The sequence below is a fragment of the Theobroma cacao genome, chromosome 10, assembly GCF_053813885.1.
Source record: "Theobroma cacao isolate CCN51 chromosome 10, ASM5381388v1, whole genome shotgun sequence".
NCBI classification, from domain to species: Eukaryota; Viridiplantae; Streptophyta; class Magnoliopsida; order Malvales; family Malvaceae; genus Theobroma; species Theobroma cacao.
The window spans coordinates 20,799,708-20,818,404 of NC_142648.1; the positions used below are offsets into that span (position 1 = coordinate 20,799,708).

The following is an 18,697-nucleotide window of genomic DNA, read 5'->3' on the forward strand; positions in this document are numbered from 1 at the left end:
TTACTTCATTATAAAAAAAATTACAATATAGATAACCCATCGAAATCTTTTTTAATCTATATGTCATAGTGGATGACAACATAATCACATAACATTTTTTATTTTTTATATCAACGTTATTTCAATATTACATAAATATAAAATAACAAGTAAAATTTTGACAAATGATAATTAATAAATTATTAATTATAAAGGTATATTCGATTCAAAATAAAAATATAAAAACTTCATTGAACTTAATAAAAAAAATAAAAACTTAATTAATTTTTTTTAAATAATTAAAGAATCTTTTTTAAGTATTATGTTATATTTAAATGAAATAACAAAAAGGAAGGATATATGAATTAAGGTGTCAATATAATGTAGTGTAATTAGGTAATGCAACATATTTTTTTTAGTACTTGAGTACTATTATTAATTTTATGCATGGATCATAAAGTACCATGACAGACTTATCTATTTTATATTCTTAAAAATTATGTAAAATTCATGCACATTTTATTAATAAAAATTAAAAGGTATAATGTTCAAATAAAAACTTAAATTATTTTAAAAAATTCAAATAATTTTTTATTTTTTTGTTACATTCAATTAAGCCCATGTACTTTTATTTGAGTTAAATGAGCCTTTATCTTTATAATTAATAATTTACTAATTGTCATTAGTCAGAATATTTTTTATCATTTTATATCTATATGATAATGACATGGTGTTGATGTAGATAATAGAAAATATCATATAATCATATTATAATATCAAATTAGTATGTTACGTCATCATCAATTATGATATATCAACATAGTACGTCATTATCAATTATGATACGTTAACATATCTTAATTATAAGGGTTTATTTGATTTAAAATAAAAATATAACTATTTATTTGATTTAAAATAAAGTTATAAGTGTTTGATTGAATGTAATAAAAATATAAAATTATTAGATTTTTTTAAATAATTTAAGGAATTTTTCGGATAGTATATCAAATTAAAAATTGTAAGTTTTAATTCTTCAAAAATGCATGTAGGGTCAAGGAAAAAAAAATAAAAATAAAAAACCAAGAAAAGAAAAGAGAAGAAAAACAAGTATGGAAGAGTCGACCTATGTGGCCACCCTGTCAAAGACCGGAAAAGAAGACAAAGGGAAAGTGTCTGTTGCCGAAGACAGAAGTGTCAACCATTTTCCTCACCAATTTCAAAATAAACTATTGCTCTAATACTAATAATTATTGAGGGAGGAAGAACAAAAGCGAAAAAGCAAGCAAGAAGAAGATGGGAATAGCAGTTGTGGGGATGGATTCGCTAAGCGAGAGAGCAGCGATGATGAGAGAGGCTCTGCTAAAGAGCCAGACCATTACAGACAACGTGGTCTCCATTCTTGGTTCTTTCGACAGCCGCCTCTCTGCCCTCGAGACTGCCATGCGTCCCACTCAGGTTTCCTTCTGCTTTCCAGGATTTACTTATGAGTTTATCAGATCAGGGAATTTCCCTTATGCTTTCCTTGCTGTTTTGGGTATTACAGATTAGAACTCATGCTATAAGAAAAGCTCATGAGAATATAGACAAGACTTTGAAGTCTGCTGAAATTATTTTGGCACAATTTGATCTCTCTCGTCAGGTTCGTCTTTCTAACTAAAAGATGAAGTTGAAGATCTATTGCTTAGCTGTATCTTAGTTTATGCCTAATCAAACCTAAATTATGGAACTTTTTTATTTGTAAAAACCCAAATTCCAATTTAAATGACTTTCGTGTTCTCAAATCATGGAATTTCTTTGTCATGAGAGCGAGGTAGATGTTCTTGCTTTTGAATGTATTATTATTGGTTGTTTGAATTTTCGTAGGCCGAGGCTAAAATACTGAAGGGACCGCATGAGGACCTAGAAGGTTACCTAGGAGCAATTGATCAGCTAAGAAACAACATTCGCTTTTTTAGCAGCAGCAAGAACTTTAGGAATAGCGATGGGGTGCTTAACCAAGCTAACACTTTACTTGATAAAGCTATTTCAAAGCTAGAGGACGAGTATAAGCAGCTTTTAAATTCTTACAGGTTTGTGTTCCTAACTCATCAAGTCCTTTTGACTTTGTGTTTTTATCTTCTGACTTGTACAGTTAACAATTCATGGCTTGTATAGACTAGTGCTCCATGATGAGATGATAACTTCTGGTATTGAAATTTTCTGTCATCATACTTCTTACCTTTGTCTCTAAAAACCAGGCCCTCTGGCACCATTGCATCTTTCAAATTTCTCATCATACTACTAATAGAGGTCATCCTTACAATAGTTTCCTGTTATTAATATACTAAGCAATTGCATGGATGTTTTGATTGTGCTTTCTCAATTTTTCTTGCATTTGTGTGTGAGTGTGGGCTTTTATGTGTCTTTTGAGCATCATTTCTGTCATATTTCTTTATCAGAATATGCAGAGCAAGTGCCATAGTCTTATTTGTTAATCTGGTTGATAATATGGTGAACAGCTATTAGGTTGAGATCCAAATGGTCTAAATGCCAAATTATATACTGGTGTTATTACTGCTAACTCCTCATCCTTTGGTACTGATTCTCCCCTTATGTTAGGTTAGTACTAATGCATCATAAGCATTAACCAGGAAAAAACTCAAATTTCTTCTTTTTATCTTTTTTTAATGAAGTTTAAGAATAATCTATTTAATGGGTGTTTTCTCAATAATCTTAGGATACTATTTGTCATATTAAGGATCTATTTTTTTAGTTTGCTTAATCTTGCAATTTTCATTATGTTTTATTCCTCCCTTTTATTTCTTTTTCTTTTTAATTGAACTTCAGCAAACCTATTGAGCCTGATCGTCTCTTTGATGGCCTTCCAAATGCACTACGTCCGTCATCAGGATCACCTGGAAACCAAGGTGATGCTGGTGGCAAGAGTACATCCCATAACCATTCTGAGCTTGAAAAAAGTGAGCTGGAAACTGCTGTCTATACTCCTCCTACACTTATACCTCCACGGATTATGCCATTACTGCATGATTTGGCCCAGCAAATGGTTCGAGCTGGTCATCAGCAGCAGTTACTCAGAATTTACAAGTGAGATTTTCTGGTCTTGCTCTTTAGTTATTTTTGCCTATGTTCAATTACTTGTTTAATTTTTCGGACTTCAAGCCATATAACTTTTTTTGAATAATTAAATTATCATAAGGTTTGGCATGATGCTAAGGTCATGTCAATTGATTAGTGTCTTTATTATTTGCTTGGATTAATCCCTGTGTCTGAGTTGTGAAGTGTGCATAATAATATCCTTGTCCTCATGCGATGACTAAAACTCAAAAAATTAATTTCTATACAACTCGAGTCAAACATGTCTTACTACCAAGTTTTTAGGGTCAGCTACATAAGTTTTGTGTGCCATCAATAGATATCTCAAAAGGCTAATGGGATGTAACAGCTTTCCTACCATGTTGCGGCACCACTTCAATAAAATTTCATTTCTGTCATCATAATTAAGAGAGTTCGACCTAGCTAGGGCACAGGGTAATACAATTATTTGGACAGTGGTGAAAGTTTAATGGGCTGGGAGTGGTTGATGTTTTACAGTATGACAAGAAACTGCTTTTGCTTACTACTGCCTCTGAATTTTTGAACTTGCTTTTGGAATATTATGGATTTCTATCACCATTGAAAGCTAGCAATCATTGTCAAATTAAATCTTTTGGACAGAGAGGGAGGTGGAAGTTCTTTGCAAGCATATCGCTAGGAGTTTTGGCTTAATTAAATAAAGTTGCTTAATAGGAGGCTGGGTGATGGGGTTGTGGGAGAAGAAGCACGTATGCTAGCCAATTATATAGGCAACATTATTTCTGATCTAGATAAAGTTTGAAAAAAAAAAAATCCCTAATCTCCTTCCAAATCAATAGCATGCCTCTTCCATGTGAGATCATGATGGAATCATTGATTGGTTTAAACATCCAGCCTCAATCCCAACTTAGAAGAGAACTGAGTTTAACTGTTGTATGGTTAATTTATCTTGTATCTGACCTATTCTTGTTGACCTGGAAACATAAAGCCCACGAGAATATATAGGTGTCCAAGATTCTGCCTAGATTTAAACTAGGCGGGTAACACTAAAACTATAGCTATTAGGCCATTCCAGTGGTGTTGTAGAGATGTGATTTAAACAGTCATGGGTTGAGTTTTGGAGCCAAATGCATGATTTGCTTTTGATGGGGGTTCAAACACATAGTTGAGCCACTGACTGCAATGAGAAGCACAGCCTTAGCCAAGAAATCAGTATCATTATTTCCGTCCCTTGTATATTTTCGAGCAGAAACATGTTCATGATGTCCTTTATCTTATTAAGGGTTTCATTATAATATGCTAGGACTGCTTTGAGCTTTGCAGTGCCTTTACAACTGTTAAACAATCACTTTCTACTATGACATATTGACATTAGACCATCAGTCTTTTCAACATAGCCTCTGCATTGCTTTCCCAATGCCTTCTGGAAACATAAGTTGCAGCAATCTCACCTTTGCCGTAATTTATCGAAACACCATTTCAGACACTTCACACTTCCATATTAGGTAAATTTGTTCTGAATCCAATCTTAGAAGATTCTTCCTATTTATTGTTGATTATTTGGAGAACTGTTGCCTTCAATATCCATATACACTGTTAGTTTCCTTAGATAAACTCTGTGGAAATAAATTCATACCTATAGTTGTATGAGTGATGTCATTATTGTTTTGCTTGCAACAGATCTAACATTTTCATTTTTTCTCAGAGAAACCCGTTCTTTGGTTCTGGAAGAAAGTCTCCGCAAATTGGGAGTTGAAAAACTTAGCAAAGATGATGTCCAGAAGATGCAATGGGAGGTTTTGGAGGCAAAGATTGGCAATTGGATTCACTTTATGCGGATTGCTGTAAGTAACATTGTGGAATATGGAGAAATTTCAATCAACCTGTTCTTCCAAATGACTAGTTATTTTTGAACAGGTCAAACTGCTATTTGCTGGAGAACGAAAAGTTTGTGATCAAATGTTTGAAGGCTTTGATTCTCTTAGTGATCAATGTTTTGCTGAAGTTACTGCGAGTAGTGTTTCAGTTCTACTTAGTTTTGGTGAGGCGATTGCAAAAAGCAAAAGATCACCAGAAAAATTGTTTGTACTTTTAGACATGTACGAGATAATGAGAGAGCTTCACCCTGAGGTATGGTTAATATTACAATTCTTCTAGTGTGTCCTGAGGTCACTGCAATTTGAGAATGGGGCTTAGGAGATGGATAAAATACATGCAATCATTTTATGTAGTTCCATTTTTAGTTTGACTGGATCTGAAATTTTCTAGGACTTCCATATAGATTAAATTACTGATAATACATTGGGTCAAATGGAACGATTTATGATATGTTATTTTGTCTTGGCCAAACATGCATGCTACAGTATTTCACTGAATTAGAATAGTTCTAGGATCAGAAAGAATGGCTGCACTTTGTTTTTATTTTTATTTTTTATTTCTCTTTTTTCTCTGTTAATGAGTTTTGTTTCATAATAAAAATTATGGGAACAATTGACTTGCACTGTAAAACTAGGACTTTCTATTTGCTCTATATATTTCCTTGATCAATTTATTGTTTATTATCACTTGCCAAGTATTGGAGTATGTGAGGAGAATTGCTTCCAATTGAAGTTTACAAAACTGTTGTGCAAAATGTTGTGAATTTATTTAATTTTGCATTTTTCTATTGATTTTAAAATTCATCACCGGCCTGTACCAAATGGATACCTTTCAAATCATACTTTTGTATTTTATTCTTTTGAAATTAGATATTAAAATGTGAAAGTATTTTCTCTTATAACATTGTTATGATTTCTTCATATGTCTCGATTGTTAGACATGTAAGGATTGTCAAAGATTTATTTATAAATTTTCTAGGTAAACTCTTTAAAATCTGTGGTATATACTGTCAGATTTCACCTGGTCTTCCAGCTAGGTTTATAATTTAGTGGAAGAGTCATAATCAAGTTTACTGTGTAGCCTTCACTTCCCTGCTGTAAAGGTGGGGCAAACTGAGATGGTGCTTGGTATTTTTCATTAACTTAATATTTTAATTCTTTTGCAGATCGAAACAATTTTCAAAGGTAAAGCATGCACCGAGATCAGAGAATCTGCATTCGGCTTAACAAAGCGGCTTGCCCAGACAGCTCAAGAGACCTTTGGTGATTTTGAAGAAGCAGTTGAAAAAGATGCAACAAAAACTGCAGTGCTGGATGGAACTGTCCATCCTTTGACCAGCTATGTGATTAATTATGTAAAGTTTTTGTTCGAGTAAGTTCAGCTTTCCTCAATTTGTAGGTTATTCATCTTTCTCTTTGGCAAATGATAATGCATGCTTTCCATCTGCATTAGTGTGTGAAAATTTTATCATACTTTACGCCTTTATTTCTCTCTTTCTCTCTCACGCACATGTACAATTGCACACCAGCTGCACCTTTTATATATTCATTTATTTATTGTATAAAATTCTTTCCTGTTATTCAATAATTATTTGTTTCAAATATCAGTGGAAGAATCTCGCTCCAAATTAGCCAGTACTAGAAAATCTGTGGTAAAAGAATTTTCAAAGTTTGATATTGGACAATCTGTTATATCTCATCTGATATATGGAAAAAATAACAGAATCTAATCATCCTTCATCAAAACGAAGATAAATAAAATATCCAACTTGTCTATCTTTGTGCTTTATTACTCACTTACGCTCATCATGTGTGCTAATCATATGTTGCTTTAAATTTAAACAGATATGCATGACCTGTGATCTTTGAAACTAATCTGTTTGTAGTTCTAGTTCTAACAAATGGGAGGACTGAATATTTGTCAATGCAGTATTAATTATCCAGCAATTTTCATAATCAAATCATGATATGATTGTATGATGTTTAACCTTGTCTTAATCCTGAAGCCAATTTAGTGGTTCAATATTATGGTCTGGTTGTGATATTTTTGCTGCATGATACGATTGGCGATAGATATAGTTCACACTTTTGAACTGAAAATCATGTGTTGAATTCCTGCAGCTACCAATCAACATTGAAGCAACTTTTCCAGGAATTTGAAAATGCTGATGGTACAAATTCTCAATTGGCTTCTGTAACAATGAGAATTATGCAGGCTCTTCAAACAAATTTGGATGGAAAATCCAAGCAGTATAAAGATCAGGCCTTGACCCACTTATTTCTCATGAATAATATTCACTATATGGTGAGATCTGTGCGCAGGTCAGTTGTGAATCTGAATTTTCCTGTGCTTCTTAAGGTTACTTCTTTGTTGTGCATATAGTTCTGATACTTTGTGATCTCTTGTTTTAGATCTGAAGCCAAAGACCTGTTAGGGGATGATTGGGTGCAAAGACACAGGAGGATTGTGCAGCAGCATGCAAATCAATACAAAAGGAATGCTTGGCAAAAGGTATTTTTCTGATGACCTAATTGACATAACACAAGAAAAGGACTGATTTGGCAATGTTCCTTATTTTTCTTACTTAGTTATTCAATAAATTAATCACTCATTTATCTCAATAGACAGCTGGTGATCAGTTGCTAGTTTTGTACTGTTGTACAATTTAATCATGTTAATTGCTTAGCATGTCTTAAAACTGATGCTTAAGGAATGGTCGTCTGCATTGAGCACACTTGCACAGGAGTGAAAATGTCACCTATTTGGCCATTTTTTGCTATGTATTCTCCTGTCATCTTGGTGTCTTGTGCTCATGATGTCCTTATGGAAAAATGGGGCATCTAACACTAAAATAATACCCCATAGACCAATATGTTTTGTCCTTTATGCTCCTCCTCCCCCTCTTTTCTTTTTGTTTTGGGTTGTGATTTAAGATGCATACAAACTAGTTCTTGGACATAGATGTTTGTGGAGTTAGGTTTGATTACTGGATTGTTCAAGGTAGATTTTCCCTTGCCATAGCATCTTAAAATAAGCTAAAACTCTTATAATAATACTATTTTTTACTTATGAACATATTGCTAATGTATACTTAAAAAGTTTATCTTGAGGTTTAATGTGTGTTTCATTCATATCTGAAGGCCAATAGGTAGTTGATGTGCTTCATCAGTGGAAACATCTATTTTAAAATTTCAGATAGATTTTAACATGTATCATGTTTGACGTATGTAACACAAGAATACAGTTGTCTACTATCCTTACATTTGGTCAGAACTCCTAACTTCGAAGATCTGCACAAATTTTGTAATACTCCTTTAGTCGCAAAGAATGCTTATAAGGACTTTTCAATGTCTTAATACTCAAAATAATAAATCTTGACCTTTGAAAATAAATTAATTTGGACCCTTTGTATAAACTAAATTAGAACTGTATGGACAATAAATTCTCGAGTAGAGACTCGGAAAGAGCCCCTATATGGGCCTAAAATTAAGAAAAAATCTTTTTAATTTGGTGTGAACAAAATAAGATTTTTAACGAGGTAAAATGATCTGTAGTTAGATTCATATTGTAAATATTAAGTCTTGACAATCTGCCATTATCTCAAAGGGGGTATTACAACCTTCTTATAGACTTCAAGTCGCATAAAATATTGAATTCTCGCTCAGAAAAGTATTAAATGGCAAGTGGTTAAAATCTGTTGAAAATTTAGCAATAATAGCCAAAAAATACCTTGATATATTCACTACTAATGTAATGTGTATAGAACCATGTATTGTCATGCTATTTCCTACCATGTTAAAAAACTGGAATCTATTTTATGGAGCGATATGTATAAACTAACAAATAAATGACTCCATAGTAAATAATTAGTAGACTCCATTAATTACCATGAACACTTTAGTCTTGGACAAATTATATTTCTTGGTTGGTATAGGCTCCCAAATGAGGTGATATTCTCCATCTTGACATGGCTATTGCCTCATATACATTTGGAAATGGCTATTGCATTGGAACTAGCTTGTAATTGTATAATGCTTTCAAATTACTCATTTCCCTTAATGTTGTACAAATTAACTAACATTTTCTTAATGGTTTTTTCAAATTACTCATTTCCCTTAATGTTGTACAAATTAACTAACATTTTCTTAATGGTTTTTCCAAATTACTCATTTCCCTTAATGTTGTACAAATTAACTAACATTTTCTTAATGGTTTTTTCTACTATAGATCCTGCAGTGTCTCTCTATACAAGGACTGACCTCATCTGGAGGTGGTAGTGCAGTAGGTGGTGATGGAGGCAACAGCAGTGGTGTTTCCAGAGCACTGGTTAAAGACAGGTCAATTTTAACTGGATCCGTGTCACCCCTCTGGCTTTGCTCTTAATTCCTCAAAATAAAAATTTTATATATGGATCCATGTATTTTATTTGTCCTTAACCTCTGATCTTGATGTGCAAGTTGTTCATGGATCAGGTTCAAGATTTTCAATATGCAGTTTGAGGAGCTTCATCAAAGGCAATCTCAATGGACAGTGCCCGACACAGAGTTGAGGGAGTCCCTGAGGCTTGCAGTTGCTGAAGTGTTGTTGCCAGCCTATAGATCATTTCTAAAACGCTATGGGTACATTTTTGCACTGATAAACTTAATACTAATTTGAAATTTTTTTTGGCTTATTTAATACAAATGGAGTAACATTAAAGTAGTTGTGCGAGCGTGTCAATTTGTGTTTATGCATGCATGTGTTTTTGTTTGTTCTTGTTTGGAAGCCACAACCCTTTTTTTTCCACATGGTTGTTAAGACACAAGAATGTGGTCTTGCAAAAGTTTTGAGCTGTGAAGATGATGGCGAAACGGGTGTGAAATGCTTTTCCTCTCATCTTTGAAGTCAATTTGTTCAGAAAGCTGACCATAACTTAGTTACATAAGTTTCATATACCGATACTAAAATCAATTAACAGTAATGCCGATGTCTTTACTTTCGTTTTGAGAATCTGTACCGTCTCCTATTCCAACTTATTATTCTTATTTCTGATTTTTATGTACTGCAGACCTCTAGTTGAGAGTGGGAAAAATCCTCAGAAGTACATCAAGTATTCAGTAGAGGACCTTGAACGAATGTTGGGAGAATTCTTCGAGGGCAAGAATTTAAGTGAACCAAAGCGATAGTTTTGATAATGCTTGTTTCTGATAGGAAAGCCGATGAGTTGTCTGCTTTTCCAGTAGTCCATATTGTATATCATTGCTAGAATCGTTCTGGTGGATGGTTCTGTTTAGTAGTACTATGAAGGAAGATTATTTTTATCTTTGAGTTGCTAAAAGATTTGTGAGGAAATAAGCAAAAAAGAAAAGAAAATAGATGTTGGTGTGTGCATGGGCCATGCAAAACTGAGAATAAGAGCGTCTAAATTCCTTTGTACAATGCGGTGGCCTGGTTGCGTATTGAGTGTATATTTGTAATCTAAAAATCAGGTAACTATTCTACTTGGGCATTTTCCCATTTCTTTTGTCCTGTCTACAAACAGTCTAACATCTGAACTGAAAAGAAAAGTTTCATCTATTTTTTTTATTTATTTGAGGAAAAGAGCAATTCGTATGTTATTTGAATAAAGGATGCATTTACTTATTCTTGCATCAAATTACATTTATCCTTTTCTTTTTTTTGTTGAACAAAACAAAAAACGTTAGTCTAATCAGCACACCCTTATAACATCATTCATCAATAGGTCCCAAGCCCTAATAGGAGGAGAATCAAAATTAATAAATTTGTTAAATCTGCCAAGGCATTGTCTTCTCGAAAGACATGATGAATATTAACTTCTCCTTGACGATGAAGAAGACTTTGAATAACTTGAATCAAGTCTAAGTTGAAACATGGATTAACAAGAGGGGAAGGAATGGCTTGCACAAGAAGCTTGCTGTCAATTTGAAGATCAATCTTGTGATAGTCTTAAGTCCCATGCAAGACATAATCCCCGATATACCTTCCAAAGCTTTGCATGGCACATTGTGCATTTCCTAAGGTGAAAGGCAAAGCCACCTTGCCATTCACTTGCAAAGTTTCAAAGAACACCTATTGTTGCGAGTTTTATAGGTCGACAATAGGCACCATCTGAATTCAAAGAAATTCATCTTAAAGGAGGTGTGGACCAATCAATGAAAACTTTTTCTCTTCGGTTTAGAGAGATACCCACACACTCAAGGTATTTTGAACAAGAATGATGCACAACAGATGACAAGGTACGAATCAAAATAATACGACATTTTGTACTAATAACCTTGCCTTCAAAAATGAAAGACTTTTGCCATTTCCAAAGGAACCAACATGTAACTTCAAATACAACAGTCCAAGGAATATCATTAACATCAACTCTCCACTTGTGAAGATTAAACAAAAACCAATCAAATGCAGCTGACGAGAAAAAATTCACATAATCTTCTTGACGAAGGAGCCTTGTCCAAATAGCATTTGCAAAGGAACAATCCCTCAACACATGTAAAATTGATTCATTCTCTACATGGCATTGTGTACAAGAGGGATCAATCAAGAGATGATGACAAACTCTTTCTTGATTAGTTAAAAGACGATCCTAGAGGCATTGAAGCAAAAACATATAGATACATTGTGGACCTTCTCACTTCCATGCCAAATTCCACAGACCCTTGTTAAGCTTAATCTCCTACAAATATTCATAAGCCGAATTTACTGTGAATCGACCAAAAGAAGAAAAGGCCCAATAAGGTTTATCAAACAGCGGAGGAGTAAATGGGGGAGAAAACTAGAAATTAAACTAAGTTCCTTTACTGAAAGACAGCTAGACAAACGACTCCAATCCCATTCCCCATTCAACAAACTAAAGCTATTCACACAACTCTCATCATCAATGTCCACACCCTTCGCTCGAGCAACATCAATAAAAGGGTGTTCTCCCACCCAAATATCAATCCAAAAACTTGTTGAGTGACCATCGCTAATGGCCTAATGATATTCTTTTTAAAACTATTCCAAAGGCGACCAAGAGATGCCTAAAGCATAGAAGAACTTACACGATGTACATTCTTAAGAACCATAAAGGAACCCACATTGTACTTCTCTCGCAAGATTCTTACCTAAAGTTTGTCTATCTTAGTTAAAATATGCCAACATAATTTAAGAAGGAATGCATCATTCACTATTCTTAAACTACGAATACCCAAACCCTTTTCATCTTTGGGCTTACAAGCATCCGTCCAAGTCATTAAATGCATTTTCCTAGAATTGGAGTCTTCCTCCCACAAAAAATTATGACAAAGAGCCTCAATTCACTTACAAGTATTTGTAGGGATAGTGATAGTTTGCATAGTATAATAAGGAATCGTAGAGAGAATAGATTTAAATAAAGCAAGTCTACCTGTGAAGGAAAGTGATAATTCTATGATATAGAGTTATTTGAGTTTAATTTTGATAATAAATTAGCGTAGATCTTGTAGTAATGCATAGAAATTAGTAGATTTTATTTAATTATTTTAAATTAGTTATTTTAAATGAGTCAATCTAATTATGGTTAATTTTATACTTAATTTGGTGTTAATGTGGATAAGATAGGTTGTTATTGATTTATTTGTACTTTTGTAGGTGTTTGAAAGAAGAATTTTAGAAAAAGCTACAACTTTCATGTTTACCACTTCACCCAATTCATCTCGGAAGGTAGTCAAAAATCTTGTCGAAGTTGACGCACTACAGCAGTCCTAGAGCAATTATAATTTCTGTTAATTAATTGGACAAGGCTGTGACTCACATAGTCTGGTGAGGAAATTCTAGTTGAAATTGACTTCTTTCTCCACCAAACTTGGCCTAACTTCAAAGTCTATAAAAACAACCTTTCAGAGGACTTAAAAAGAAGAGCGGAAGAAAAACACTAGATTGAAAGTTGAGACTCAAGCTACAAAGTCATTGAAGCTGAGAAGATTTTGGAGGATTCAAGAAGACTTAGAAGATCAAGATTATAATTCTTGACTTTATTCTTTTTTATTATTCTTTTATTTTCTTAGTTTGTTTTTATTGTTTAAACTTATTCAATGATGATGTGTGACTTGATGGGGAACTAAATTGTTAATTTAAGATTATGATTAGAACTCAATACGTAGTTTGAATTATTTATCGCTATTTTACTTATGTTTGATAGATTTAAGTTGTTTATTTTATTCTGTTCTTAATGCTTTTAATTGTCGAATCACCAATTAGATTGAATTGGAAACATAGATTAAACCTTGACGAAGGAGATTTAGGTAGACCTTGAATAAAATAGCATATGATCGAATACACTTAGTTGATTAGGTGGTTTGATTTGCATATAGGGTAGACATACACTTATAAGTCATACGTAGCCAAGATTATAACACAAACTTAATGAATCTTTTTTCAATTTAATTTGCATAGACATATAGTAAAATAATTGAGAAAGGTATTTTTATGAGAAACTCGACAGAGACTTGTAAATAATTTAGGACTTTAGGTTCTCAATTTAATCCATTAAACTAAGTTAAGAGAGAGAGACAATAATCAGATGAAATATTGAGGGATATTATAATCTTAGGTCTGGTAGTTAAGTGAGTATTATTTGCTATTTAATTTTAGTTTTAGTTATTAGTTTTAATTTTTTTTATTTCAATTGTTTAGATAAAATTAGGCTGTTATAATTTTAGTAGTTAACAGCAAGAATTAAATAATTCTCCATGGGAATGATACTCTACTTCATTGCTATATTACTTGTTAACGATACGTGCACTTGCGTGAGTAGAAAATTGAACAACGAGTTTTTGAAGTCGTTGCCAGGGAATTGATTTTTAATTCTTTCTTATTAATATTAATACCAAACATTCCTAATCTTACTTTAAACTCTTCTTTTTATTTTCAGATACTTTTCATTGAGGTGATAAACTATCTGTGGCCATTTGAACAATTTGTGCCTAAAAGGGTTGCTAGTGATTATGCATTGGATGCAATCAGTGTTTTAGCCATCCAAGTATATGTTTTGTCTCAGAAAATTAACGCTTGGGGTGATAATGCTTTTCAAAGTGCTTTTGTGACATGTGAGCTTTGTGGAGATAGGCATTTAAGTGATTGTTGTCCAACCTATTACAAATTAATGCAATTTGATGGAAGCTTCGATGGGCAACAAAATAAGCCATACTCCAACAATTACAACTCAGGATGGAATCACGAATATTTTTCATGGAGTAATGATCATGGTCCTAAATATTTATCATAGCCTATTTTCCATAATGGTTTTCAGTCACAAGTTAGAGCTCTTACGCTAGAGAAGAAGCCTTCAATAGAGGATATATTCATGTAATTCATGACAAAGATTGATGTCTTCATGAAAAAGACAGATGTCTTCATGACAAAGACTGATGCCATCATTCAAAGTCAAGTAGAATCAATCGATATCTTGAGACACAAGTGGGTCAACTAGCTAGTGCCATCAATAATAGACTTCAAGATGATGGAGATAAAGTAGATCAAGGAAATACATCCAGCAATCAAGTTCGAGATGAAGAAATTAAGCAAGAAGAGGAAATATTTACATCACTACAAGTCAAGTCATATGTGCCTCCCATTCCTTTTTTGGATACAGTTGATGAGTTACTTAAAGAGGTTATAGCAAAAACGCATTATTCAAGAATAAATCAATTTGAGAAGTTAAATAAAAGTCAGCCTATTCCACCACCTTGGGTTAAGCAAGCATCAAATATTGAGTTAAAAGCACTACAACCTCATTTTAAGAGGAGGTTACTTTCACAACTCAAGCTTTTTCCATGCAAACTCAAACCTTAACCAAAGTCAAGCTATTGACTATAAAGAAGCGCTTCTTGGGAGGCAACCCAAGCTTTCAAAACTCTTATTTTTTTGTTATTTTTTTGTTATTTATTTATTTATTTTCATTAATCTCTATTTATTTTTTTCAGTAAAAAAAAATTTCCTATAAGTGACAATGAGGATGATGAGGAAGAAGATTAGAGCTTCACAAAATTCATCCAATCATTAGGGGAGTGTTCTTTACCTTTCTTTTATTTTTTCTAACATTGAGGACAATGTTTAATTTAAGTTTTGGGGGTGAATTTATTTTTCTGGTGGTAAATATTCTGTGGGAATGTTAGATTTAATTTTATTTACATGTTTATCTAGATTTATAAATCATTTAGGATTAATTGGTAAATGAATTTATTTCTTGTTTGAATTTTAGGAATCTAAAGTAAAGTTGTGTCAATTTTTTTCAATGATTTTTTTTTCCAATGATGATAACTAGTTGTCTTAAATTCTTAACTTTTGGTGAATAAGGTTTTTGTTGGAATTCATGCTAAAGTCTTTTGTTAAGTATCATCGTTAGGATGTGATTTGCATTATTTTGAGCACTATATCTTTTACTTTGAATTATTCTGAATATCTAAAGAGGGTTTATATTGATGTAAATTGTAAAACACGACCCTATAAACACATGTCATGACATACATGCACTGAGTAACATGTTATTACGCTAGGAAAGCTCCTAAGAATAGACGAAACCCGATATTGTACCTAACGGTACACTTGAGTTGATTTAACATTGAACTAGTTTAAATAGGAATCGTAGGATGAAATTTAATATTTTACAGTTCAGGAATGACTAAAAATGATTGTTCGAAGTTCGAGGGTTCATTTGGGGAAAAATTAAAAATTTTTATGTTTAGGGGCAAAATCATCATTTTGCCACCTAAGATAATAATTTGATCATGGAGTAAAATTTTTGACCAAGATTAACTATTTGGAGTATAATTTAATGATAGGAAGTGCAAAATTTCAATTTCGGCAATTTTTGAAACATAGGGGCAAAATAGTAATTTTGTCGCCTCGGGGTAAAACCATAATTTTCACCACCCAAAACTTGTCAAAATCATAGGATTTATTTATTTTTGATATGAATAACTATGGTATTTTAAGTGGTGAAGAAATTGAAGTTTAAAGGATGAAATTTTAAAAACGGGCCAATGGAAAAGTGACATGGCACTTTTTAATGATTTAATATTATTTTAAAGGAAAATCAGCCCATTTAAACCCCACATCAGGTGATGGTCGGCCATAAGGAGAAAATAAGAGAGAAAATAGAGAGGAAAGGAAGAAAAGAGAAAAACCAAAGGAAAACTAGAAAATTCAAAGGGGAATTCGCGTTTTTCATCCGTTTACACGTCTGACGGTAAGATTTTTCGACTTTAGCTTGATTTCTACCTTTCCTAAGCCTTTGTTTCCATTTAGCATGCTTGAGGAGAGAGATCAAAAAGTGATACCAAGGGCTGGCCGAATTTCAAGGGGAAGGATTTTGAAATTTTTATGTTTTGATTCTTAGTTAAATTGGTAGTTTTAGTTAGTTAAATGTGTATAGAAATCAAATAGGGCAAGAAAGCATGAAATTTTCACAAAACCCACCCTTGGCCGAATATTCAATGATGTACAATGATGATGAACTGATTTTTATTCTAAGAGAAATGAAGAGAAAATGATGAAAAATGGTTAAATGTGATAGAAAAACAAAGTAGAAAATTAACCGAGTTAATGTCCCATTTTTGACCGAATTTTTCCAAGCAGGAAAGTGAGCTGATTTTGGTGATTTTAGAGGGTTATTGGCTGATATTTAATGGTTAGAAATGATGGAGAGAAAATGAGGCAGTTTAGAGCTAAAATGGAGCGCGTTAGCAATTTATCGGGTAAAGTGTCAAAAATAGGTTAATACCGCGTTTAAGTTGTTTTAGGCTATTGCATTTCATACCATGCATTAGTATAGGATTTAAGTCAATTATATAGTGATTTAGCATCAATGTGGTGAATTGTGTAATTTTTGCAATGTGTCTAGGAGGAGAGCCTTCCGGTAAAGGTAAGGAAGTCGTACCCGATGAACAGTGATCGAGGCACCTAGAAAGCATTTAATTTGTACAAACTGTGAGTAAACCTATTATTATTGTAAATTATCTAGAGTTTATTTTTAAATGATCTTTATGTATTTTATGAAACGAAAATGAGATTAAAATGAGACTTTTGATGTTTTAGAAAGAAATGTGACAAATAAATATATTGTGTTGATTATCTGAAATAAGAAACTTTTGATCATGAAATTGAGTAATTGGAGGCTGCCAATTGTCTTGAAAAATATATTTTCCTATGAATGGCTTATGATATATGAGTATATGTGGCTATATTTTATAATTGTATTGGGAATTTATGTAAGCTGTCTTTTACTATGCAGGCTGGGTAAATAAATAAAAGCCACGTTATACTATCGAAATTTTATTAAAATTGGTGGGTTTAGTCACTACAGTGACGGGTTTTCGTGGACTGCTTATTAGAGGGGTACGGTAAAAATGGTTGCATAGTTACTCCTGTTGTAGAGGCGATGAGGGTAACTCTCGAGGTAGTGTTAGAGCTCACTTCACGTCTAACCCCCATGTGAATGTGTAACTCGGCCAATGCCAAGGAACGGCTTGTTTTCAAAACTAATATGTGTTTAACATGTAAATATCTTAACAACCTTGATGGACTCGGTTAGATACCTCGGCCAAGGTATCCCCGAGGACTAGTTTTTGGCTTGAGCCCTGTTTTTAATAAAAGTCATAAGCCTTAACAACTGTTTTGGTAAATTACAAATATTTTATGGTTTAAGAAATAAATTGAAAACCTTATGAAATGGTTTGTGATTTGTTGTTTAAACTTGCCTCCATTTTACTCGCCTTTACATATTTATGATAATGTCTGTTTACTCATTGGGATTGCAAAATCTCACTCACCTCCTTTCTAAATATTTTAGGCCTATGGTAGCTTGTAGATACCCGATTTTGTCGAGGATTCTAGTTGACCCCTTTATCTCACAGACAGTAGGTTACTATCACCAACACTTGGTGTATTTATGGGCCACTTGTCATTGTAATTATTATTGTCCATTATAACTTTGTAAATTATTGTATGTATGAATTTATTTTACTTCCACGTTACAAAAGATTACTTACACGTGTTTCTATAAATATTATTTTATATAAAAATGCTATATTTTATCAATATTTTGAATAGTAATTGTTTAAAACGGAATGTTTAACAACGATTGCTCACAGGAAAGGCAAGAAACTGATACGTAAGCCTTACGGGGTTTCGATTGGCATTCTGGGTAACGACTATCAATCGGGACGTCACGGCGATTGTCATGGGCCTGAGGGAGGTTCTGAGTCATGACAATTCAGTTGGTATCAGAGCTTTCAGTTTAAAAGCTTATGGTTTTGAAAGAGGTTTTTGATTTTTAAAGTTCTTGGATTTAAAGTTATTTTAAAATAATTTACAATGTTAGTGTGGCCCAGTTAAGATTAGTTAGTTACATGTAGTTGCATATAGAGTCTTAAGTCGTCTAAACCAATTCCGTTCTTTTTGTAGATCATTATGCCTCATCGACATGAGCTACCACCTATCACTAGATCTACCGGTAGGGGAAGAGGTCATCCCAGACAGAGTCGATCGAATTTCATAGAAGAGGAGTCGGCTGCGTCTTCTTTTAGAGCAGCTTCTATTGCTAAGTCTACTGACATTCCTGTACCTCATCCACCATCTGTTGCTGCTCCTGGCGTACCTGCCATGTCACTCGAGGTAGCTCAAGCATTAGTGGCTTTTCTCGTTGCTCTTACTGGCAAAGCTCAGGCTGATCTAGTTCCACCCGCTGTTTCTCCTGTAACAACCCTAGTACCACCACCTCCTATTTCACCCCAAACACCGGACGTCT

General features: G+C 33.3%; 1 protein-coding gene across 1 annotated transcript; it reads left to right on the plus strand.

Moving 5' to 3' along the window:
- Positions 1 to 1,088: 1,088 nt before the first annotated feature.
- LOC18586839 (exocyst complex component EXO70A1-like) lies at positions 1,089 to 10,498 on the plus strand. The gene is made up of 12 exons (XM_018129507.2): positions 1,089 to 1,434; positions 1,523 to 1,618; positions 1,843 to 2,048; positions 2,806 to 3,063; positions 4,757 to 4,895; positions 4,969 to 5,181; positions 6,095 to 6,300; positions 7,050 to 7,250; positions 7,341 to 7,440; positions 9,157 to 9,266; positions 9,402 to 9,548; positions 9,977 to 10,498. The coding sequence occupies exons 1-12, from the start codon at positions 1,273 to 1,275 to the stop codon at positions 10,092 to 10,094; spliced, it is 1,956 nt and encodes a 651-aa protein (XP_017984996.2). The 5' UTR covers positions 1,089 to 1,272; the 3' UTR covers positions 10,095 to 10,498.
- Positions 10,499 to 18,697: the final 8,199 nt, after the last annotated feature.

What these genes read in the sequence shown, in the direction of transcription:
- LOC18586839 (XM_018129507.2), top strand. Translation starts at nt 1,273, where the DNA reads ATGGGAATAGCAGTTGTGGGGATGGATTCGCTAAGCGAGAGAGCAGCG. An exon ending in CAGCTTTTAAATTCTTACAG is followed by an intron (nt 2,049 to 2,805) that starts GTTTGTGTTCCT and finishes ATTGAACTTCAG; the next exon opens with CAAACCTATTGAGCCTGATC. An exon ending in TCATTTCTAAAACGCTATGG is followed by an intron (nt 9,549 to 9,976) that starts GTACATTTTTGC and finishes TATGTACTGCAG; the next exon opens with ACCTCTAGTTGAGAGTGGGA.